Here is a 22,906-nt window from a genome sequence, read left to right as displayed (position 1 = left end):
AGAAAGGTGAAGAGCAGAAGTCACTTGCCTGTAAGATAATAGAGCTTTCCTCTATCTTCCGAAAGCTAGCCCTGTTGTTTTGCAGCCTGTCAGACAAGGGCCATTAAAGAGCCTGTTGACCCAGAACCATCCAGCAGCCCCTTTTCAATGTCACCCACCCCTTAAAGAAGGAAAAAAGAACAGTAGGCAGAAATGACATAGCACATTGCCCTGGAAATCCCTTGTGTCTGGGTAGCAGTATCTCTCTAGCCAGCCTCCTCTGAAGCTTGTCTGGCCCAACCTCCAACATAATCCTTTACTTCTTACAGATACAAGGGATAAAGCAGCACGACGTTACCACCTCCAAATTGCTCTGAGATGGGAGTATCTCCTTTTTCAGCCATGCCACAGCTCAGACTAGGAAAAGGCTGCATCCCTGTGAGATAAGAATGCCAGATATCTCATTGACCCATCAGATCATATGCACCAGAGGAAAGAGATGGAATCAGGGAATCAGAATGATAAAGGAAGCTTGAGGCTTGGCCATCCTACCTCCAAGAGTCTGCAGTTCCCATGGGAAAGGGGACATTACTTACAGATGATAAAAACTCCATGTGTGACAGCTATTGCCTTCTGTCCAATATTAACAAAACAATCTCTATGTGATCATTAGACCCTCACTCCCCCAGAACCCCTCAGATGGAAGTCCCAGCCTGGCTTTTTTTAATAGCTCTTAGAATTCCTTTCACCCTGTGGACAAGATTTTAGAGGAATAGGGGAAAGATATCTCTGGGGGCAGCTGGAGGGAACAAAGCAGTACTACATGTTCTTCACTCCCTTAACAGGATAGCAGCAAGGTACCCTTCTAACTACCCATGGATAAGAAAGCAATCTAGTTTGGCTGATAGGAGAGCTCTGAAAATTCAGATGTTCCTTTCTTCACCAGTTTCCAAGCCCTTTCCTTCCTAAAGATTGGAGGCTAGATTGATGCTTGAGGGTAAAAAAAAACCATGGCCACAAGAAGGTGGTGGCTGAGAAGTCGAAGGCTAGTTCCTAAAGTAGATCCAGGGAGGGTAGAATTGGGGAGATGTTTGGACCTTGGGAAAAGGGGACGGAGAAGCCTGTTTATAATTCATCTTTACCTTTAGTCATTTAAAATCACCCACATGAAGGAATTCCCTGGCGGTCCTGTGGTTAGGATTCCGTGCTTTCACTGCCGAGGGCCCAGGTGTGATCCCTGGATGGGGAACTAAGATCCCACAAGCCACACACACAGAGTGTGACCAAAAAAAAAAAAAAAAAAATCGCCCATATGAGTATGCGGCATGTACCTTCCTGAATTTAGCCAGTCCTGACCTGCACACCATAGATGAAAAACCAGGCAACAGCAGCTCTGGGGGGGTGGGAGGAGTTAGGGTCCAGCCCTCCCCGTGTCCAATTTCTCTGTGTCAGCTGTTGTCGCTCAGCTGTCCACTTTCCTCCAGCCCTGTCATTTCAGCTCTGACACCAAGGCGAGAGGCTAGGAGGTCTACAAACACCGTCTGGGTAGCTGGTGTGAGTACAGAGAGTACTGGGGGGGCTTAGCCCCCAAGGAAGAGGACCAGCCCTCCCCCAGCACCACCGTCAAGATCCCAGGGGCTCCCTCTTTCCTCCACAGGCTGTGGACTGACTTAGGGAATTCCAAACGTAAGTTGCCTCTTCATCCTCTTTCCATTTCCAGGACTGCTCACCCAAGCTTCCCCAATCCGTAGTCTATTCAGCTTCTTCATTTCTCTGCTTGTCTGTGAGTAGTTTGGGTTTTAGGAGTGAAATTATTATTATTCTACTCCAGGACAAGAGCTAGGATTAGAGGGTGGGGTGGGGGTGGGATCAGGGGAATGGAGTAGTAAGGGAAGGAAAGGCTCATATTACTCTGAAAACTTAAAATAGCTGAGGCCTGAGGCAGGCTGGGAACTAGGCACTGGGCCCCCAGGGCTCAAGAGAGAGGTAGAGGAGAACAAATGTCCCCAGCCCATCCCTCCACGCATGCTTGTGGACACACACAGTAAACCTCTTGAAAGGGGATCTGGGAAGGTGTGTGTCACATTTCTATTGCCCACAGATTCCCAAGAGAAACAAAGTACCTGTAGGAAAATCCCTAAACCACACAGCCTTGTGCACTGTCTTGGGGCTGTAAACTCTGGGGTTGCCCCTCAGGGTAGAAGGATGGTTATTGGTTTGAGGAACTGGTTGGGAAGGTCTTTAGTCTGTTGGGCTTTTCTCTGGACTTGCATGGAATCTTTCTGCTCATAAGCCCTATGGAAGGATCTCTGTTTAACCAAATTTCTCCCAAAGCCTCCCCTTCAAGGACCACCCCACTGCAAGGGACAGGAATACGGGAGGGAAGAATGGCAGTCAGGGATTAGGTTTCACAGTGGGGTCCAACCTCTTGCAGGATGACAGAAAAGGAGGTGCTGGACTCCTCCTGCTTCCCAGCAGAGACTCGGCAAAGTGGGGTGAGTCTGGGCTTCTGACCACCGGGTGGGGGGAGCTGGGAAACCACTGCAGCCCTTGAAGAAAAGTGCTTGAATTGATCTCACTTGTATATGACGCGTTTATTGTTAAAATGCTAGCTAGCACCCGCAGCCCCCGATACCCCCTAATCCTGGGGTGTGCCCCTTGCCCCAGGCTAGAAAAATGTATAGTTAGCTTCAGCCTTACCTACTCTAGAAAGCAAGACAGTTCTTTTAACATTGGATTTCCTTCACTCCCTCCCTCAGCTACAGCGGCTGAAGCAATTATTCAGGAAGGAGTCTACAGGGACAAAGGAGATGGAGCTTCCCCCAGAGCCCCAGGCCAATGGGGAGGAAGTGGGAGCTGGGGGTGGGCCCATCTACTACATCTATGAGGAAGAGGAGGAAGAAGAGGAGGAGGAGCCACCCCCAGAACCTCCTAAGCTTGTTAATGATAAGCCCCACAAATTCAAAGATCATTTCTTCAAGAAGCCCAAGTTCTGTGATGTCTGTGCCCGGATGATTGTGCGTGAGTCATGAAGGGAAGTGGAAAGTGTGATGTTGAAGGCAGGGGGTGGGGGAAAGTGTTTAGGAAAGGAGTATTTGTATATCAGACAGGCTGTGGTAAGATTTGGCTTTAAGAAAATACTATTACAGACTGAGAGTATTGGGTCCCAGACAGAAAAAGGACCTAAGAGCTAGAGTAGCAGCAGTGGTACAAAGGGGAAGGGAAATCAGGAACCTCACCCAGATGTTCTCCCCATCTCCCAAGTCAACAACAAATTTGGGCTTCGCTGTAAGAACTGCAAAACTAACATCCACGAACACTGTCAGTCCTATGTGGAGATGCAGAGATGCTTCGGCAAGATCGTGAGTAGGCTCTGGGGAGCAAGAAAGTAGAAGGGAGGGGACGTGTTGCCAGCTACCTCCTTGCCAGTCCCTCCTCAAATCATCCCACCCATTTCCCTGCTTTTTTTTCCTCAACCCATCTCTTACTCCAAGAAGGCGTGAATACTCATGGGAGAGATGGGTTCTGGACCCTACCTTGTTATCTCTAATGCTTTCTCCCATCCAATCCTACAGCCCCCTGGTTTCCGTCGGGCCTATAGCTCCCCTCTCTACAGCAACCAGCAGTACGCTTGTGTCAAAGATCTCTGTAAGTGCCCCATACGGGACCTGAGGGAATGGGCAAGCCTAGAGATGGTTTCAGCACCATCTCCAGATTGGGAAGCCAAATTCTGAAACAGACTCTATTTCCTATGGTTTTCGCTCAATCTAATATTTTAGCCATCTTGGATGCAGAGTCAACATTCCCCTGTTTCATAGCAGAGGGAGATAAGATTTAGCACGGGCTTTGTACAGTAAGAAAGAGACAGAACCAAGACTGAAACCTTCATCTGCCTGACTTCAAACTCTGCTCTTCATATGCAAAACCATTTCTAAGCATGAAGCAGACTGTCCTCATCCTTGTTAGAGCATAGTGCCAGACTCAGGGCCAGACCAAGAGCTGTGGGCATCCTGGGCAGATTCATAATTTGGCAACCCTTAAAAGTGTATTTGTTGACAATTTGCTCAACATTTATTTGGAGGAGAGGCTGAACTCTGTGAGGAGCATGGATGGAGAAAGAAGAACCCACTGGTGGTAGTACCCCAGCTTGCACATGCCACTCAGCGGAACAAAAGCCAGCAGTTAAAGGACCACTCTCCTTAAAAGGAAAATAGTGATTCTGAGCATTCCCCAACTCCCAAGCAACTCATTAGCAGAGTTGTCTTTCCAACATCATATAATGCTCTGCCTGGAAGGAGTGCTGGTAAATATTTTTCTCCATCACATTTCCAGTGATGTCTTTAGAGCTCTTTATAAATTGATGACCCTAGGTATACCCAGCTGACACTTTCCTAATTCTAAACACACACGCACCTACTCAGTCCCATCTCTCCCTTACTTAGGAGGTCTCTCTTTCCTCCAAGCCTTTTTCTGCCTCCCCAGTAATGTCTCCTTTCTTCTCCCATTCCAACTAGCTGCTGCCAATCGCAATGACCCTGTGTTTGAAACCCTTCGCACTGGGGTGATCATGGCAAACAAGGAACGGAAGAAGGGACAGGCAGATAAAAAAAATGTGAGCACCCAATTTTCCTACTGAGGCCTTCCAGAGACCCCATGGAGCAGGTCCTGTCTCCTCTCTGGAAAGCTGACAGAAGTAGGGATCCTCTTCCCCTAAAATTGCACATAACCCAACAGACAAATTTTTGCATGCAATTTTAAAAGGCCTCAGTTTAACAATTCCTACCATAGCATGTGTTTACTCCAGGAGCTCCCTTCTGAAATTGTCAGATAAACCACCATAACTAACTAAAGGCTAGGCCCCAGGGCCCTGGCATTGCCAGGCAACAGAGGAAAAGCTATGCTTTTGGATTTGGAGAGGAGAGCTTGTCATGCCAACTAATCAGAGAATTCTAGAGCCCCCCCAAGGGTCCATGAAGATAATCTGGTCTGACCCATTTATCCTATAGATGAGGAAACTGAGGCACAAAGCTTGTGGCCAAGAGCACCTTCATTTCCTTTTGTAATAGGTTACTAGATTGGTAATACAATAGACGTATTCAGTTCAGCAAGGAATTTGTTAGCATATCCTTATATCTTTCTGGACAACAAGGATGGACTAACTAATGTGGATAATGGTTACAGTTAGATGGATTCCTAAAATTAGTTGAATGACAGCACCCAAAGGATTCTGGTCCTATAGGGAGTTTCCAACTAGAGGGAGATTTCTGATGCTTTATGACATGATTTAGTCCTTAGTCCTCACCTATGGACATTTTTCTCTCTGATACAAATGAAGATATAAATGATATATCCCATTAAGTTTGTGGGAAACCTAGGAGGGAAAACTCATACCCTGAATAATGTATTCAGACTAGAAGAAAGACCAAGAACTAATCATTCAAAATTGTGTAAGGAAAAATACCTAACTGTTCTTGGATCAAAAAAAGAAAACCAACTGCACAAAAACAGAACTAGAGATCTGGCCTCAAAGTAGTTGATATGGAAGTTGGGGGCAAATTAGGGATTTCTTGGAGTGAACTATGACTTATAAGGCACTATCAGTGTGATCTGACTGCTTCCAGAAAGGCCCACTCGGGTTCTGTTCTTTTAAGGGAATTCTAAAAATTGTGCTAAAAATTGTAATTTTTCTCTTACACACTGTAGTATTTTTAAGGGCAGACATTATAGTAAAGGACATGGATTTTGCAAGGTAGTGAGCTTCCTGTCAACTACATTCAAGCACAATGTGGGTGGTCACCTGCCATGTTATTTCAGAGGAAGTCCCTGCATTAGGCAGGTGGTTGACTAGATACTTCTTCCAAGGCTCCTTCCAACACTGAGATCCTATTCTCTAGTTCTCTGGTCTGACTTGAGAGCCAGGGCAAGCATGGGTTTCCAAGACAGCATCTTCCTAACTCTAGTGCCCTCTCCAGTCTCTAGCAGCCATGATGGAAGAGGAGCCAGAGTCTGCCAGACCACAGGAAGGCAAACCCCAGAATGGTGAGTAACACCCACCTCCATCCATAGAGATGGAGGAGGGTCAGGGCTCAGCTGTGGCACAGGAGATGGAGGGCCAAAGAGCATGCCAGGTTTGGAGGTAAGAGGCCCTGGAACAGTAAGGTAAGGGATTGAGGGCTACACTCCAGAAGCCAGAGACAATTTGTCGGTGTTTCCCATTCCAGGAAACCCTGATGGGGATAAGAAAGCTGAAAAGAAGACACCTGATGACAAAGTGAGAATATTTTCTCCCTACAGGGACCCCAGTCCTCTCCCCAACCCAGGTCTGACACCACTCACGCCACTCACGGCCTCAGCAGAAGCTCACACTTATTTCATGGGTTCCAATCATTAACCTGTCTTCTCTACCACCTCACACATACACACAGCCAACACATTCCTCTTAGTTCAGGGACATGAAAGAGGTGGAATGTAGTGTGTCTAGAAAATACCCCTGCCTTGGCCTCCTGCCCCTCAGTCTGGGACAGAGGTGCCCTGAGACTCATCACCCCCTTTCACCCCCAGCACAAGCAGCCTGGCTTCCAGCAGTCTCATTACTTTGTGGCTCTCTATCGATTCAAAGCCCTGGAGAAGGACGATCTGGATTTCCCGTGAGAGGCCTTAGGATTGGGGTGGCGGTGTACTGGGAGTGGAGAGGGGAGAGCCCAGCTCCCTATGGGAAAGGAAAAGGGGGGACTCAGGCATGGAGCCTATTTGGGGCTGGACCTGGGCACAGCCAAGGGACTGAATGTGTAAGGCCCCTAAATCTCAGAGGCCCCTTCCTTCCTCTCCCAGGCCTGGAGAGAAGATCACAGTCATTGATGACTCCAGTGAGGAGTGGTGGCGGGTAAGAGAAATGTCTGAGACTCGGGTGGGACATGGGTTGAGTTTAGAACCAGAGATTGTGAGATTAATTCCCCCTACCATCTCCTTTAGGGGAAAATAGGGGAGAAGGTCGGATTTTTCCCTCCAAACTTCATCATTCGGGTCCGGTCTGGAGAGCGTGTGCACCGCGTAACGAGATCCTTCGTGGGGAACCGCGAGATAGGGCAGATCACTCTCAAGAAGGACCAGGTAGCTCTGGTGCCCCAACTCAACCCCAGGCCCAGAGGCTTCTCTGCAAACTACACTCCTTGCAGATCTTAACCCATTAATGGGACTAGATTGGGCCTCCATAACTCTGGACTCCCCTGCTCAGCTCTTCTACGGTTTTCTCTTGACTCCTCTCCTCCCTCGTCCCTTAATCCTTTAGATTGTGGTGCAGAAAGGAGATGAAGCCGGTGGCTACGTCAAGGTCTACACCGGCCGCAAGGTGGGGCTGTTTCCCACCGACTTCCTGGAGGAGATTTAGGCGTGAAGACGCCTGCTGGCGGGAGATAACCAAACCCCATTCTGGGCAGGCCCAGTGGAGGTTGGGGAGAAAAGGGGCGAAAGCAACTATACTGCTGGGTGGGGGAGATGGGAAGGCCCGCCGGAACGTGACGGTGCTTCCGGGAAGGGACTGGTTCCCGTCCCCCTCCCCCGCCGAGGGCGTCGGATACTTGGTGCCGGGAGCAGCCTCACTCGCAACCCCTCAGGTCCAACCTTTGAGATCCGGAAAAAGAACGCGTCTCCACTAGGGAGACGGGAGTGACGATTGAGGCGAACCATCGAATGTTGCGAATTTATTAAAGTTTTGACAAAAGTTAGAAAAGTTTGCTGTTTAACTGGGGGCCGAGGGGAGAGGGAGGAGAGTGCCTAGGAAGGGGTGGCGAATCTTCCCCAGCTCTCCCCTCACTACCATCGGGTAACCCGAGACCCACCTGGGCCGAGGCTGGTGCGAGGTGGGGAGACAGATGCGTCCGCCAGGGAAGGCCTCTGTTGTCAATGAAGAAAGGGGAGCTGGACTGGGGTCACGACCCCCGAGCCCCTGCTGCTGGGAGCAGGATCGGGTAGCAGGGTAGGCCCCACTAGCTCTTAGTGATTTCGCCGTGGGCAGCCCCTTGCGTTTCCGAACCTGGCTCAGTTCCGAGCTAGGCCGCCAGGGGGCGATACAAGATCTCGGTTGAAGTGCGAGGGACGGGGGTGGGGGGGGGGGGGCGGGGGGGAGAGGAGAGAACCGGAGACACCAAGCCCGAGACCCTGGTCCTGGAAGGGGGTGGGGTGCGTGCCGTCTCCATGGCAACACTTCCTCAAGTCCTCCGGGAACTGAGCGAGCGAGACTGGGGGGGGCGCCTAACCCCTCCCGCGCGGCCCCCGCCCCAGCCCTTTGCGACAGGTACCAAGTGAGAGGGCGCGGGGCAGACAGCTAAGCAGCTCAAGCGGAGGCCCCCACTGCTGTGTTCCGTATGCAAATATATCATTTGCATATGCAAATATGCAAATGTACCAGCCCAGGTCGCGGTGGCAGGTGGTGGGGAGCGGGAAGGTGTAGGAAAGGGAGCTGAAGGAGACGAGGAGTTTAGGGACCTGGGAGCGGACCAGTGAGCGGCAGCCTGGGGTGGCCGCTGGAATGGGGCTGGCTGAGGGTCTTGAGCGAGATGGCGGGTGGGGGAGGGTCAGCCTGGCCAGTCAAGAGATCCTCTTCTCTTCTGCCGGTTGTCAGCCAGGCCTGAGGTTGGCACCGCCTAGCAAGGTTGGCAGCGGGAGCCCGGGCACCATCTGCTGCTGGCGGGGGAAGGGCAGAGTCTCAGCTGGGCTGGGGAAGAGGAGGGCCCGGGACGGGAGCGCCCCCCTTCCTTCCAGAAGGCTGAGGTGTGTTGGGGGTAGGGAAGCACACGAGAAGACTCGCCTCAGAACCTGGTTCGGTTTTCTGTTCCCTTTGCCCTTGACTGTCCCGGACGCCTTGGGGCGGCGGCGGGGTCATAAAGGGAAGCTCAGGCAGCCCCCTCGAATCACGCTTGGGCTGGAATAGCAGATCGCAGGCCCCCCTCCACCACCGCACACAAATCAAACCTTTGCCCCATCCCTCCTCAGGATCCACCTACCACCAAAGCGGGGGGCAGGGACGGATAGGGCTTGGGTCGCAACTCTTCATCAAGCGATCAAAGGGACTCACAACCAGAGCCCCCCAAGATCCTCGAGAGCGCCCCACACACATAATGCTGAAGCAAAACCAATTTACTGGCTCATTGGGCGGCAGTGCTGGTGTAGGGGTACCGAGAAGCAGAGAGAGCTGCTGTTCTCTCCCCCTACACTCGGGGGGCACCCTCCTCCCCCGCCTCCCGGAGCCGGCAGCTGTCCCTAATTAGAGCGGCGGTTTAATTGGATTTATCAGCAGTTAATAGGAAATTAAGCAAAAGGCCCGAGAGAGGGAGGGCGGGAGGAGCGGGGAGGCTGACTGTGCCGAGTTCGAAGGACGGGTGCTGGGGTGCCAGGGGTGGGGACGCAAGGCCCAGTTATAGCAATTGAGCCTCTTGGTCACACCCTCCCCCCACTACTTGCCCCGCCCGTGGACCCTGGGGAAGAGAGCAGGTCTCAGGAGAGGGAGGCAGGAGGGACAGCGACCCTGTGTGAGCCCCCAACGCCCCCCACCCCTGCCAGCAGCCACCTGGGTGATGGATGATGCTGCTTCACACTGCAAAGGTCATAAGTCTGGGCCAAGGAGCTGACTGAATTGAAAACAGACTGAAGGAGGGGCCGGGTTACTAGGGTCCAGAACACAACCCACGTCCTACCCCTCCCCAGTGCCCACCCGGCTCTTAGCAAAGAAAGTGCCCCTTGAAGTCCGAAGATTGAGCAGCACCAGGGATGAGCCTGCCTCCTGGCTGTGTTGGGGATGTGCTGGGAGTCTCCCTGTGCAGTTGCTAATATCCCTTTATGGCTTTCCCACCTCTCCCCCAGCTACCCGGGTTGAGGCTGGCAGGGTCGGCTGTGGCCAGAGAGGCCTAAGGTCTACACCACTGGCCCTGGGGGCCAAGAAAGGAAGTTTGTAGGCAGTCAAGCAGGGGCACAGGGTCCACAGCCCCAGGAATCTCCTATCATCAGAACCTCATTATATGGCTAGACTAACAAGGCCTGCTTCAAGGATCCCAGTGACCTCTCTGCCACACTTTGCCACCGCAGGGCACAGGCAGCAGCTCTGGCATGTGTGGGTGTGAAACTCTGAGTGTGTGGGGGGAAGGGGGAAGGGGGTTTCTCTGTGCCCCTGCTGATTATGGGTGTCTGTGTCCCTGCTCTGTAGTGTGTGTGTATGTGTGTGTCTGTGCCCTGAATGTGTGTCTATCAGAGTCCCAGGTGTTGTGTGTGTGTATATGTGTGGACCCCTGGTATGTATGCCCCTGGTGTGTGCCTGTGCCGCTGAGTATGTGTCTTGTCCCCGATCTGCCCCACCCCTAACCTCTTAAGATTTTTGGCTGTCTCAGCCCCTGGGTGTCAGATGTACATATGTGCTTTGACGGGTCTACGTGTCTGTGCATTCTTCACTCCTGCGTGTGCCCCGCTTGTGGGCATTTACGTGCGCTTCTACCTGCAGGACCGTGTATGTGTGAGAACCAGGAAGAGCTTCTGGTGAGTGTGTGTTGTTCGGGCGTCTCTGCCTGCAGGTGTGTGTGCCTCAGTGACAGTGCGTGGGCGTGTGCCTGGGTGTGAGCCGCGCGGCGGCGTATATTCGAATGACAGTGTGACGCACGCACGCTCGTATATGTGTGTGTGTGTGCGCGCGCGCGCGTGTGCGCTCGCCAGGGTGAGTCTCCCGCCCCCGCCCCTTCCTCTCCCCATTTCTATTCCTCTCTCCTCTCCGGGCGGGCTTGGCTCCGCCGTCCGCATCATCTCCATCCATTATTGAAGAAAGAGCCGCGTCCGCTCCAATCACATCAACACCCCCCGCCCCCCTCAGTTCCGCTCGCCCCGCGGCCCCTCCGGGTGCTGGGGAGTGGGGGAGCCGCAGCGCGGCGGGTGCGCCGGGCAGTAGCGGACTCATGACCCTATGCCCCGAGCTGGGCCAGGCACCGGGACGCCGGGGTCCCGGGCGGAGAGCGCTTTGCATAAACAGATGGCGCAGGCGTCTTTGTCTCGCTGGTTCGCTCGCTGCGCGGCTCCCGGCTCCGCGGCTGTCTGGCTGATGCAATCATGATCATCTCAGAGCCTCGGGACCCGGCGTCCTTAATAGCGGCAGAGGGGGTCAGGGGCCCCGGGGCTCCCGAGCAGATGCTGGGCACTGTGTCTTCCCACCCTGGCGCCCCCTCCACGCCCCACTGCTGCAGAGGGAAGACGGAGCCCGCGCCAAGGTGACGGGCGTGTGGAGGTGACCGGGAAGGGGACCCTGGGCAGTGCCCCGAGGTGTCCCCAGGCTGTCCCGTTGGACTGCTGCAGACCCCCAGGGGCAGCAAGGCAGAGAATAGGAATAGAACCGGGGAATGGGAGGGGGGAGAAAGACAGTGACAGAGAGAGAGGCATTTGTAAAGAGGCACAGCGAGGTAGAGCAATGTAGAGGGAAGGAGAGACGAACGGAGGGAGACACAGAGAAACAGATGCAGGGGGACACAGCCAGGTAAAGAGAGCTGCAGAGGGAGAGACAGAATGAGAAGGAACAGAGAGACAGTGATAGGGTCTGAAGCAGACGCAGAAAAAATGGGCAGCCAGAGACTGGGGCAGGTAGGGTCAGAGGGCAGAGAGCAGTCTCGGGGCGGAGGCGGAGCCCCGGGCATCTGGGGCAGCCCAGCCTGTCGAGAGAAACTGGCCTGAACCTGGGGTGCCCACAGCTGGCGAAGTGGGAGCTTCCGCGTCCCCTCTCCTTCCCTTCACTCGGCCCCACCTCACAACAGAAGAGTGGAAGTTGAGGGACCCACTGCCTTGGCGGTGGGAGTGGCAGGAACGGCTGGTCTGCTGGCCGGACCGACACTCCTGGCACTAATTTACCTGCTCAAAAGCCGCGGGGCACAGGGCCAGCGCGGCCCGATAGGGGGCGCCTGGGGCATCGTCCCCTAAGAGCTTGAGAGCAGCTCCGCCTCCAGGGGGCGCCCGCACCCACGGCCCCGCTGCCAACTTGTTCCGTGGAGTCCAGCTGCTTTTGACGTTCGGCTCCACCAGAGCGCGGATTAGTGTCCTGTACGGGTTAGGGTTCAGAGTCAGATCGCAGCGGGAAACCAGCCCGCCCCTGGCCACGCCTACTCCGCAGCTAATGACCTCAGTCGGCTCGGTCAGCGTGGCCTGAGTCCTTCTGGTGGGAAAATGCGGAGAGGTGGGAAGAAATGGGATGTGGAACCCAAGGAGTTCTGTGTCTCAGCTTGGCCCCAGAGACCACGATCCAGAGATGGGCAGGACCTTAGAAATAGGGTCACCGACAAGGGGTGAGAGACAAGTACCAGAAGCAGGTGAAGGGGCAAGGAGCCCCAGAAAGGCAAGAGCGAAAGCAGTAATGTAATAAGGAACTCCGGCGGAGGCCCAAGGCAGGAGGATCAACGGCGGCTCCACGGAAAGAAGCGGGTCAGAGGGTCCGGAATGCGCTAGGCCCGGGTCACTGGAACTCACAAGAAATGGCACCGGAAGGAAGGAGAGGGCCCAAGAAGCAAAGGGGCGTGGTACAGGGGCCAGACTTCCCAATCGGCATCCTGGCGCCCCAGCTGTGCCACAAGAGCCAGATGTGCAGCCCAGCTGTGCGGCCCTCGACCTCGAGCTCCAGGAGTGATTTTTAGTCCCAGAGGCTGGAGGGCTAAGGGGCACAGGTGACAGGACACCTCAGCCTCTGACCCAGCCCTGGAGGTGCGGGTGCTCAGGGAGGGCCGGGCTCTGCGCTGCTCCAGGCTCTGACATCCCGTCAGTCGCCCTCCCCCGTCCCCCCACACACGTAAGCACTGAGTCTCTGTCTCTTTGTTCTCGCCGTGTCTCTGACACTTTATCTCATTATCCGCCGGAGGGAGGCGGAGAGCTCGGGACCCCGCAGCCTAATTACAGCCGCGCTTGTCAGCGCAGGAGGCTGGGGACGTATCAGCTCGGGGCGAAAGCAGGAGGGCCCCCAGAAAGGGACTTCTCCCTCTCGGTGCTCTGAGGGGCACAGCGGTGGGTGCACAGCTCGCCCCTGCCTGGGCACCACGGGGCTCTGGAGGGGAGAAGTGAGAGAGCTCTGTAGGATGGGCTGCCAGGGCAGCAGTGGGGGAGGCACGGAGGATGGAGGTTAGTGTGGAGGGGGGAGAGGTGGTTAGGTCTCAGCTCCTGGGTCCCTAGGACCCCAGTTCCCCAAAGACGGTGGCAGTGAGCTTTCCCACCCTGACAACATAGCATACACGCAAGTTCATACACCCCAGTTGGTCGCGTAAAGGGAGGCAATCGCTCTACGACGCTTCTGTCTCTTTTTCTCTTTTCTCCTTCGACATCTTTTCTATCTTTCCTCGACTGTTTCCTTTACTCCATTCTCTTTCTCTCCATCACAGCCAGAGACAGAACGTGGCCTCCTTGGATGGCTACACCAGGTAGGCAGGGGAAGGAAGTCTCTCAAGCCCCCAAACTTAACCAACTGACTTATTCTATTCTGAGCCAGGTGTAAGATAATGCCCGGCTTCCCTGGCCTCCAAACACTGTTCCAGGCTAACCACAACACAACTTGGAGAAACCAACTTGAAGAAACCACCCAGGACTAGAGTGGCTGGGGCAGCTTTAGTGCTGTTGGTCTACCTGTCCTCCTCCTCTTCCCACTATACTGTGGAGGGAGACAGAACCAGGGCCCCCAAGACCTGCCAGCTCCTGGGTGGCTCTAGGGGTGTCAGGGAAGCATTACAGATGCCCTCATTCTTTCCTGGCCCCTCCTGGTCCCACCTGTGAACACTCCCACCTGCACTTTGCTGGAGGTCTGTCTGCCTGTCCCATGGTGAGTCCCTCCTCCCACTTCTGGATCCCCCTCAATCAGTCTCTGAGTCAGTCTGAGAGGCCTCTCCCTTGGACCAGGGCAAAGCCCAAAGCATGATGATATCCCATGGGCGAGGGTCCGACCCCTTGGAGTGGAGAGTGGATGAGGAGAAATGCCCCTGTTCCCCAACAATTCTCTTCCCAGCCGAGCCTGGAACTGCTGTAGGGAGAGAGATTGGGGGCGGGGTGAGTCTGATGAAGCGGCCGGGCTGGGCCAGGCTGGGCTGGGCTGACCCCTCCCCAGAGAGGGGCGGGACCCCAGGAGGAGGAAGGGAGCAGGGACGTTGGAGAGGACCAGACACTGGAGAGGCGATATGGCAGGAACCAGCCTCGGAGCCCGCTTCTACCGGCAGATCAAGAGACATCCCGGGGTGAGTTTGGTCCCAGGAGCCATGATTCTACCTTCTAACTCTCTAGCTGCCCTGGCAACCCCCAAATCTCCCAGTACCCTGCCTCTTGCCTAGTTCCCCCAAAGCTCCTAATATTTCTTCAGGGTGCCCTCAATCCATCCCTGCAATATGCCCTCCGTGTCCCTTGAATCCACCTCAGACAGACTCGCAATAGGTTGAGGAAGACTAAGGCAAAAATGTGGTGTGGGAGGCTGCCGGTCCTCCCTCGCGGAAGGGAGGGGGCGCCAGACCCGGGGTGGAGGAGCGGGCGGGCCGAGCAGAAAAGCTTGTAAAGGGCGATTGGGAGGGGGCTGCCCCTGAAAGTTCCCTCTGTCTTCCCGCAGCTCATCCCGATGATCGGCTTCATTGGCCTGGGCATGGGCAGCGCTATGCTCTACTTGCTGCGACTCGCCCTGCGCAGCCCCGACGTCTGGTAAAGGCCGGGCTTGGGACGCAGGAAGGGGTCCTGGGTGGGGCAAGATGAGACAGGGACGCACAGGCCTCCCAGGAATGGTGGGAATGAGTGGTCCTCGCGGGAATCCCCAGGCAGGTGGCATCTCGGGGATGGAGCCCGCTCCTGACCTGCGAGGCTCCCCGCCTTCGCTCGGGCCCACCAGACAGCTCACTCCTCAGTGGCTGGCGACTCGGCCCGCTTTGGGCTGCGGAACTAGCACCGCTCCCGGCCGCGTTGCCATGGTGACGCCTCTCTGCTGGCCGCCGGTGGCCTTCTGGTACCTCTATCTCGCCGCCCAAGCGCTGGGGGTGTAGCCGGGTGAGCTGCTGCGGGTGCCTTTGGGGCCGGGGCGGCGCGGAGACCGCAAGCCCCGCCAGAGGCGGCGGCAGCGTAGGGTCCTCCAGCACGCAGAAGCACCCACGGCGTTGTCTGAATTCGAGGCACGTCACTACAACCCCAGCGCCTCGGGATTTCTGCCTGATTCCCACCGCTCTGCTCTATGGGGCTAACTTGGGGTGGCAAGGAGCAGGCGGGAGTCCCTGGGCCGGGTTGTCACGTCTATCACCTGGCCCCAGGCTGACAATGCTGACAGCCTTCTTGTCTCACTTGTCAGCACCCGCTAACGTGCCCCCTCCCCTCTCAGTCTCTGGGAAATGCCCCCCACCTCCGCGGAAGAGGGGGCGTGCTGGGGCGGGGGCGCAGACCCTGCTGGTCCCCTGAAGCTCCAGAGTCCTAGCTCCCAGAGAGGAAACCCTAACCCTCCCCCTCCCCCTCCCTCTCCCTCCCTCTCCACAGCTGGGACCGAAAGAACAACCCGGAGCCCTGGAACCGCCTGAGCCCCAATGACCAATACAAGGTAACTCCCAGTGGCTTCAGGGTTGCGCCTCGATCCGCTCATCTCTTGATCCCAGCTGGCACCTCCCACCCCAGCAAAGGGAGGCCTGGGGCACTCGGTGCAATCCCCCTTTCTCTCCTGTAGTTCCTTGCAGTTTCCACTGACTATAAGAAACTGAAGAAAGACCGGCCAGACTTCTAAGCCTGGTTGCAGAGCACGTCGATGTAAACCACCACCAGCCAGCCTACTCATTTCTTCCACTCTCCACCGTCAACCCCAGGGCACCACTCTAGCCACCCCATCCAGCTCCTGCTTACACAGGCCAGTTCCCACGAGGAGGCAGGCAGCTCCACCCCCACCCTCTTCCTTTGCTCCCAGCAGCGGAAGCACCTCTGACCCTCAGCTTCAGTCCCACGAGGGGGGAGGGGGAGGGGGAGGGGGAGTTAGGTGGGCAGGCAGTAGCCTGGGCAACCCAAAAGGCCATGCCAGTCCCCCTGCCCCGCGGGCCTCACAGGGCGTGGTGCACACTACGTGTGGAGCGTGGCCTACGTGAGAGCCAAGACCAAGCAGAGGCCTGAGTGCCAAGTGACGTGGCGGGCCCCACGTTAGCCCAGGCTCTGGGCACCAGCCCAGGGGCGGTGCTTTGGCTCGACTGGGCTCGGCCAGGCTCGTCACTGACAGCCCAGCCAGCTTGGGATGAGGCACCTACACCCAAGGAGGTGAAGCTTGCTCCTCCCAGTGCCCAAGCCCCCTGCTTCCCGTGCCAATGGGCACCCCCTCCCACCTCACACCTGGGCCTCCCCCTGCCTTCCCCACCCCTCCCCTGCTCCTCTCCGTCCCCTGGGATCAAACAGAAGCAGCCGTGGGCAAAATACAATTTCATTTAACAAATTGAATTTGCTGCGCCTGCTAATCACGTCTGGTGTCGGGCTCTGATCAGAGGGAGAGGAGACTGCAGCCCCAGGGATCCTTGTGGTAGTGGTGGGAGGGAAGGGAGGCATGCTGAGGGAGACAAATCACCACCTGGCCCGGGGACCCCTCCCACAGTAACAGAAGCTCAGGGTAGGTCAGCATTTTATTAGATAAAAATGAAAGAAGGGTGCCTACCCACTCCTTCCTCTGGCTCACAAGGGGAACTCCCCCCTCCCCAAGAGAGGGCAGGGAGTCTATAACACTGAGATAATGAGAGAGGTTAGGGCAGAAAGCCCCAAGCCTCTTCCTTCTAAGTCTTGTTACAAGAAGAAACCTCCTCAGCTACAAATCCTGGGAAGGGGAACTATACCCGCCTTTTCCCCTAAGTGGGCGGCCTTCCCCTCCTCCAGCAAAAAATTGGAAGATAGGCAGTTACCCCCACCCCTAATTTGTCCAGGTGGGGGAAGAGGAATAAACGTCAGTCTGTGCGCTTCATTTCTTAGGTGCCTTCAGTGCTCATCAAAACCAGGCATGGGGAAGGCCTTGGCAAACTGCTCCACCCGTTGCCTGAGGTCAGCCAGCCGATGACTTGTTTCTGGGTCTTTGAGCAGGAAGGATTTGAAATCCTGGAGTCTGGCTAGAGATGGGGGAGAAAAAAAAAGTGGTCAGAGCTCTGGGGAAGGCCATCCGATCAGTTGAAGGAGGGGGGAGACAGTGAATGTAAACTGGGTGGGGGCAGGGGAGGTCTTGCCCACTCACCAGTCTTGCTCTTCACCTCCAAGCCGATGTTGACGCCTTCATCTATAAAGCCCACAACTTTCCGGAAGTCATCCTCACGGAACTGTCGAGAAGTCAAGGCTGGGGCCCCTGGGAGAGAGGCAGGAGAGGATTAGCATGGCCAAAGCCCACCTGGCAGCCACCCTTCCCTCCTGGAACCCAGGTCTCACCCAGCCGCAGGCCCCCAGGTGTGATGGCACTTCGATCTCCAGGACAGGTGTTCTTGTTGGCCGTGATGGATACGAGTTCCAACACCCGTTCAGCTCGAGCTCCATCCAGGCCCTTGGGCCGCAGGTCTACCAGCACTAGGTGGTTGTCAGTGCCACCTGAGGGGGGACAGTAAGCAGGAAGTACTGAGTCCTGGGCCTCTGCCTGAGGGTACAGAGGCTTTCACCTACCCCCTGGCTCACCAGACACCAGCGAGTAGCCTCGCTCTAGCAGGGCATCAGCCATGGCCCGAGCGTTCTTCAGAACCTGCAGGGAGTACTCCCGGAACATGGGGGTGCAGGCCTGGAGATGAGACAGCAGCACTGCCACCTTAAGCCCTGCCCCTTCTGCCCCTCCACCCCCAGCATAGTGTGACCCCATCCCAACCCCCTCCCATCCTGGCACCTCCCTTCCATCAGCTCCAACTTCAGTTGGCAAGTTGCAGGGTCTGAACCTGTAGGCCATGCCCCACCCACCCCACAAGAGTAGGCTCCCCAACCTGCTTTAGGGCTACAGCCACCGCAGCAATGGCATGGTTGTGGGGGCCCCCCTGCAGGGACGGGAACACAGCAAAGTTGATTCGGTCCTCAAACGTGTAAGGGATCTCCCGGCCCGTCTTGGGGTCCACAGCCCGCACCCCCTTCCGGTAGAAGATGAGTCCTGACCTGTGCAGGAGGTAGGCGGTCAGAAGCTAAGCCGAAAAGAAAGGGCAAGGGGGTGGGGAGAACAGAGGAAGCTGGCTGGCCCAGCCCCGCAGGCTCTCAGAGTCCAGCACAGTTGTGCTCAGTGTGCTAGACTCCAGGGGCTGAGGGGAGCAGCCCTCACCTCCACCCCCAAACCCCCTGTCGGGGAACTGCCTCCACGGGCAAGAGAAGGAGAACTGTCATAGACAGGGCTTCTGGTGGGAATGAATTCCTCAGATCCAGCCCAACGACGCCCCGGGAGTGAAGGCAGTGAGAGGCAAGGCCTGACCTGGCCCCTCGAAGGGTCTTGTGAGCGGTGGTGGTGACAACATCCGCATGCTTGAAAGGTGAGGGGATCACCTTGGCAGCCACCAGGCCACTGATGTGGGCCATGTCCGCCAGCAGGTGTGCCTTGACCTCATCACACACCTGGGCAGGTACAGAGACAGGCCTCAGCCTGGCGAGGGCCCAGACAGGCCTGCCCAAGGCTGCCCCTCCTCCAAAATCTCCCCACCAGCCCTTAGGGAGGGGCGGGTACTCCAGCCCTCCACTCACGTCTCTCATGCGGGCGTAGTCGATGAGGCGAGCGTAGGCACTGGTACCAGCTATGATGAGTCGAGGTCGGAAGAGCCGAGCAGTGAGTGCCAGCTGGTCATAGTCAATGAGGCCGGTTTTGGGCTGGACAGACAGACAAAAAGCTAAAGCCCTAAGAAGAAAGCAGGGCAGCTCCTCACAGCTCCCTCCCCACACCCTGGAGCACTCACATTCAGCTTATAGGGCATAGACTCGAAGAAGATGGATGTAGCTGAGACCCGCTTGACATCAGACATGTAGCCATGAGTGAGACTGGGAGGGGAGGAGAGGAAGTAGGCAGGTTCAGAGTGGAATAACTCTCAGACTTAGCCACTCCCTTCCTGCCCAACCCCAAAGGCCGGGGTCTCTGGAACACTGCTCCTAGCAGGCACCACCCTCATGGCTCTGGGCACCGCTTTCTGCGGTCTTATCTTCCTCATTCACTGGAACTTGCAGGACTGGGAGAGCCCTGTTTCATCCGCATGGAACACAGTAGGTGTTCAACAAATTACTCTTCTCCCACGCCCATACTGCCCACAAGCCCATCACCCACCCCATCTATACTCACTGGCCCCCATCGGGCAGGTCCAGCCCCATGATTCGGTCATGAGGCTGCAGAAGGGCTGTGTAGGCAGCCAGGTTGGCTGGGGACCCCGAGTAGGGCTGGACATTGACTCCCCACTGAGCAGGATCCAGGTCAAAGGCCTCCAAGGCCCGGCGCTGACACAGCAGCTCGATTTCATCCACTACCTCTGCTCCTCCATAGTACCTGCAATGGGAGGGGAGTAGATCAGGGCACAGAGAAAGGGTTCCACCATCCCCCTGGACCAGCAGCAAAGGACTGGGAAGGCCACTTCTCTATACACACTGGGAGGGTACAGGCAGGTGTCCCCCACTGGGATCACCATCCCTGAGGCTGTCCTCCAGCCTTCTGGTGCCTAGCCCTCACCTCTTGCCAGGATAACCCTCCGAGTACTTGTTGTTCAGACAGGACCCCAAGGCCTCCAGCGCAGCTCGGCTGCAGAAGTTCTGGGGTGGGGGAGGGGGCAATGTCAGAAGGTATTGAGCCCCCTTCCCTGGATCCCACAGCCCCATCCTGCCAGAGGCCCAGGCTGCAGGGAGGAGCCGGGTTCTACAGAAAGCTCTGTTCATTCAGGATTCCGTGCCAGGCCTGGGGCAGGGCCAGAGCAGCATCCTCAGAAACCCAGCTGCTGTGATAGGTGTCTCCAGCAAGGCCACCTGTCCAGTTGAACCTGCACTTCCAAGCTTCTCTTTCCTCTTGGGATGGAAGAGGGACCAGACTAAACTATAGGAGCCCCGGGAGGCTCTGGAAGCTTTCTAATGCCCCATCCCATAAGCCAGACTGGCCCTGCCTTTGCTTCAGAGGTCAGTAAGAAGAGAGGAAGATGAGGTCCAGCAGGAAGGCCCTGAGTCTGAAAGGGAGAGCTGGAGAAATAGCAGGAAGATGACCTGTTACTTGCAGCACCCACGGTGGCCTAAGCCCTGGCCCCTCTCCCAGGCCCCACCTCTGAAGCAATGAGCTCCAGGCCACGACACTGCCTGTCCTTCTCTCTCCGTAGCAGCTCCCACATCTCAGGGTCACTGTCCGATAGACTCTCCTGGCCTGACCAGCCCTTGGTTGCTTCTCCAGTCTGGGTCTGGGCTGCCTCGCTGTGCTGGCACCGTATGGCCATCCTGACCAGCCGACCACATCTCCGCAGAGGCTGGGGGAGGAAAAGACAGGGTCAAAGAAAAAGTGCCCAGACAAAAACAGTCAACAACCCTCAGCCATGCTTATCAGGCCCTCAGGCTCCATATCCAGCAGCCAGTTGTCTCATCGGTCTGTTCCAGTTCTCACCACTTCCACCTCCACCTTCAAAAGCCAGTTCTAGAGCCAAGGTTGAGATCAATGTCCAGGGGGTGGTTCTGATTCGGTCCATTCACCTCACCTCAGACTCTCCCTCCACCTCTGCCCTTGAACCACTCTGCAAAGCCTCGGGCAAAGTCTGTCCTCCAGAAGCCTATGTCTCTGGAACTCAGGGGCAGTCCCCACCCACAGAAACGCATGGTCTTCCTGCAGAGCCTTCACAAAGTGATACCCCAGTCAGGGTGGGAGGCAACCAAACTGGCAAGAGTTAGGGCAACGAGCTGTACAGGTGGTTTCCAGAGCAACGGAAGTGGCAGGGTAGACCTTCAGCAGCCCCTGGGGAAGAGGTGTGTGTACGGGGTTGGGGGTGGACTGCTTGGCAGGGAAGCCAAAACCCACATCTTGTCTTTTGTGCTCCCACTCTTTCCACCTCCTTCCAGCCCACAGAGCTGTGGGACCCCTGACTCAAGCAAGGGTAACCAGCTGCATCATTTGCATGGCTCAGAGCTCGCAGGAAAGACTTAGCTCGCCGGTCCAGGCCAGGAACCCCGCTCGCTGGCCAGCACAGGGTCCACAGTTCTCTTCCCTAATGCCACGTCAAATGGGCGGTCACAAGGCCTTGGGGCATCTGGTTACCGGAATGGAGGACCCCAATCACCCCACGTGCACCGGGGGTCTCAGGGACCCCCTAGTTGCCCATTCTCTCTCCCCTCCCGCTCTCCCCTCCGGAGGACCCAGACACGTGCGTTTAAAAGCCAAGAGAACCCCAAGTTTGTGAATAGTTAACTAGGATAGGAGGGGAGCTTACTTCCTACTAGTCACCCAGCCTCCGGAGCCCCATTCTTACCCGAGTCGCCCAGAGCAAAGAGAAGGGCAACATCGCAACCGGAGATGAAGGTCGCAGGAGTTCCACGCACCAACTCCGTCCGGGAAAAACGAGGGGTTGGAAGAAGACTGATCGGAGAGCGCATGCGCAAAAAGAGCTGCCGGGAAGCCACAGAATTAGGGCGGGGTCTATGCATGCGTAAGGTGGACGCTTTATGGTCTTTTGGGAATTGTAGTTTTTTTTCCCTCTTCTTCACTTTCATTTCCCGTCTGTAGCCCCAGGGTCAGAAGCTTTTGCCTGAAAGAAAAGAGATCCAGTGCCGCCCCATCTCCTCGTTGTCCTGAAGCTCTTCAAGGTTTTCTTTCTTTTTTTTTTTTTTTTTTCCTGTCTGTTGTCCAGACAGCAACAATTTATTGGGTGTCTACTGAGTGAACCTAGCATTATTAGGCTCTCTGGGAAATACAAAGAGTCCTATACAAGCTGAAGAACCCTGTTGCACTGGAAAGCACCCTGGTTTGGAAGAGTGAGAGACCCAAGTTCAAGTTCCAGCTCTGGGACTAACTAGCAAATTAACCTATTTGAGCCGCATTTTCCTCACTTATAAATCAATACTAAAACAACATGTAGGAATTAAATGAGGCTGTATGTAAATATGCTCTTGGATGGATCATCCCCCCCCTCATCCTCACAAACCTGCCTCCTCCGTGGCCGTCTCCTCTTTCCCTGGGACATCCGGGAGCTGACTGAGGTGCTCCCTCCTTTCCTTGCACTTGCTGAATTTTGTTACCAATTCATTCTTGCTGCTCCAGCAATCACGGAGCTCTCTTTGTATCCTAGGGCTATAGATCCTTGGAGCTGGAAGGGATCTTCCTTGTAGCCTGACTTCATCAGGACTCATCCTTTAGGGGAGGGACTCATCGATCCCTCCAGGAGTAGGTTCCCAAACCTGGACATCAGAATTGGCTGGGAAATGTGATATAAATATATGAGTGGGGAGCCTTTCCTCAGAGGTTCTAATTCAATGGATCTTAAAGAGTGGGCATTTGCCCACTCACGCTGAAACACAACAAAACCTCTCCTTAGTGATTCTAATAAGCAGTGAATTTGAGAACCACTGCCTTACAACATTACAATTCATTCATTCATTCAGCAGACACATTGAGCCCCTTCACCATGCTAGGCATGCCATAGCTGTGGAAATATCAGAATAGATCACTGACTGCCGGTCCATAAAGAGGTGAACAACAAATGCAATTACAGGCAGAGGCACCTTACTCTGCTCCCAGATGTCCAGATGTCCTAAGAGCAAGGGGAGGAGGAGAGGATGGCGATGGAGGAGATAGGTTTGTGAGTCAAAGAGGGGGAGGACAATCCATCACAAAGCCTATTCACTTGCAAAGTCTCATTTAATCTCCAGAACAGGCTATTTTATTATTGCTTTACAAGTGAGGAAACTGAGGCCCAGATGGGCTAACTTGCTAATTCCAGCCATTCCCACTTGGTTCTCATATCAGGCCTCAGAAGTCCCCCATTAGTTAGCTCTAACC

General features: G+C 55.5%; 3 protein-coding genes across 4 annotated transcripts; 2 read left to right on the top strand and 1 right to left on the bottom strand.

Moving 5' to 3' along the window:
* Positions 1-14: 14 nt before the first annotated feature.
* On the top strand, positions 15-7,720 carry STAC3 (SH3 and cysteine rich domain 3). 2 transcript variants are annotated; one of them, XM_068559709.1, is made up of 12 exons: positions 15-1,665; positions 2,414-2,474; positions 2,739-3,000; positions 3,244-3,341; positions 3,555-3,627; positions 4,494-4,591; positions 5,952-6,018; positions 6,201-6,250; positions 6,541-6,626; positions 6,811-6,862; positions 6,952-7,089; positions 7,268-7,720. In XM_068559709.1, the coding sequence occupies exons 2-12, from the start codon at positions 2,415-2,417 to the stop codon at positions 7,364-7,366; spliced, it is 1,083 nt and encodes a 360-aa protein (XP_068415810.1). In that variant the 5' UTR covers positions 15-1,665; position 2,414; the 3' UTR covers positions 7,367-7,720. The 2 variants fall into 2 exon arrangements, with proteins under 2 accessions (XP_068415810.1, XP_068415811.1); XM_068559710.1 differs by lacking the exons at positions 15-1,665; positions 2,414-2,474; positions 2,739-3,000; positions 3,244-3,341; positions 3,555-3,627 and adding an exon at positions 3,728-4,282.
* A 6,365-nt stretch (positions 7,721-14,085) lies between these two features.
* NDUFA4L2 (NDUFA4 mitochondrial complex associated like 2) lies at positions 14,086-16,410 on the top strand. The gene is made up of 4 exons (XM_068559711.1): positions 14,086-14,207; positions 14,570-14,658; positions 15,475-15,535; positions 15,659-16,410. The coding sequence occupies exons 1-4, from the start codon at positions 14,151-14,153 to the stop codon at positions 15,713-15,715; spliced, it is 264 nt and encodes an 87-aa protein (XP_068415812.1). The 5' UTR covers positions 14,086-14,150; the 3' UTR covers positions 15,716-16,410.
* Positions 16,411-16,576: 166 nt separating this feature from the next.
* SHMT2 (serine hydroxymethyltransferase 2) lies at positions 16,577-21,499 on the bottom strand. Its single transcript, XM_068559708.1, has 12 exons — positions 21,381-21,499; positions 20,193-20,390; positions 19,616-19,695; positions 19,235-19,435; positions 18,858-18,939; positions 18,649-18,771; positions 18,383-18,522; positions 17,910-18,075; positions 17,614-17,713; positions 17,374-17,529; positions 17,186-17,293; positions 16,577-17,063 (listed from the first exon to the last, which is right to left on the bottom strand). The coding sequence occupies exons 1-12, from the start codon at positions 21,411-21,413 to the stop codon at positions 16,936-16,938; spliced, it is 1,515 nt and encodes a 504-aa protein (XP_068415809.1). The 5' UTR covers positions 21,414-21,499; the 3' UTR covers positions 16,577-16,935.
* Positions 21,500-22,906: the final 1,407 nt, after the last annotated feature.

The sequence above is a fragment of the Eschrichtius robustus genome, chromosome 13, assembly GCF_028021215.1.
Source record: "Eschrichtius robustus isolate mEscRob2 chromosome 13, mEscRob2.pri, whole genome shotgun sequence".
Classification (NCBI taxonomy): Eukaryota; Metazoa; Chordata; class Mammalia; order Artiodactyla; family Eschrichtiidae; genus Eschrichtius; species Eschrichtius robustus.
The sequence above is the reverse complement of the archived record's forward strand: the minus strand, read 5'-3'. Positions and strand labels throughout refer to the sequence as shown.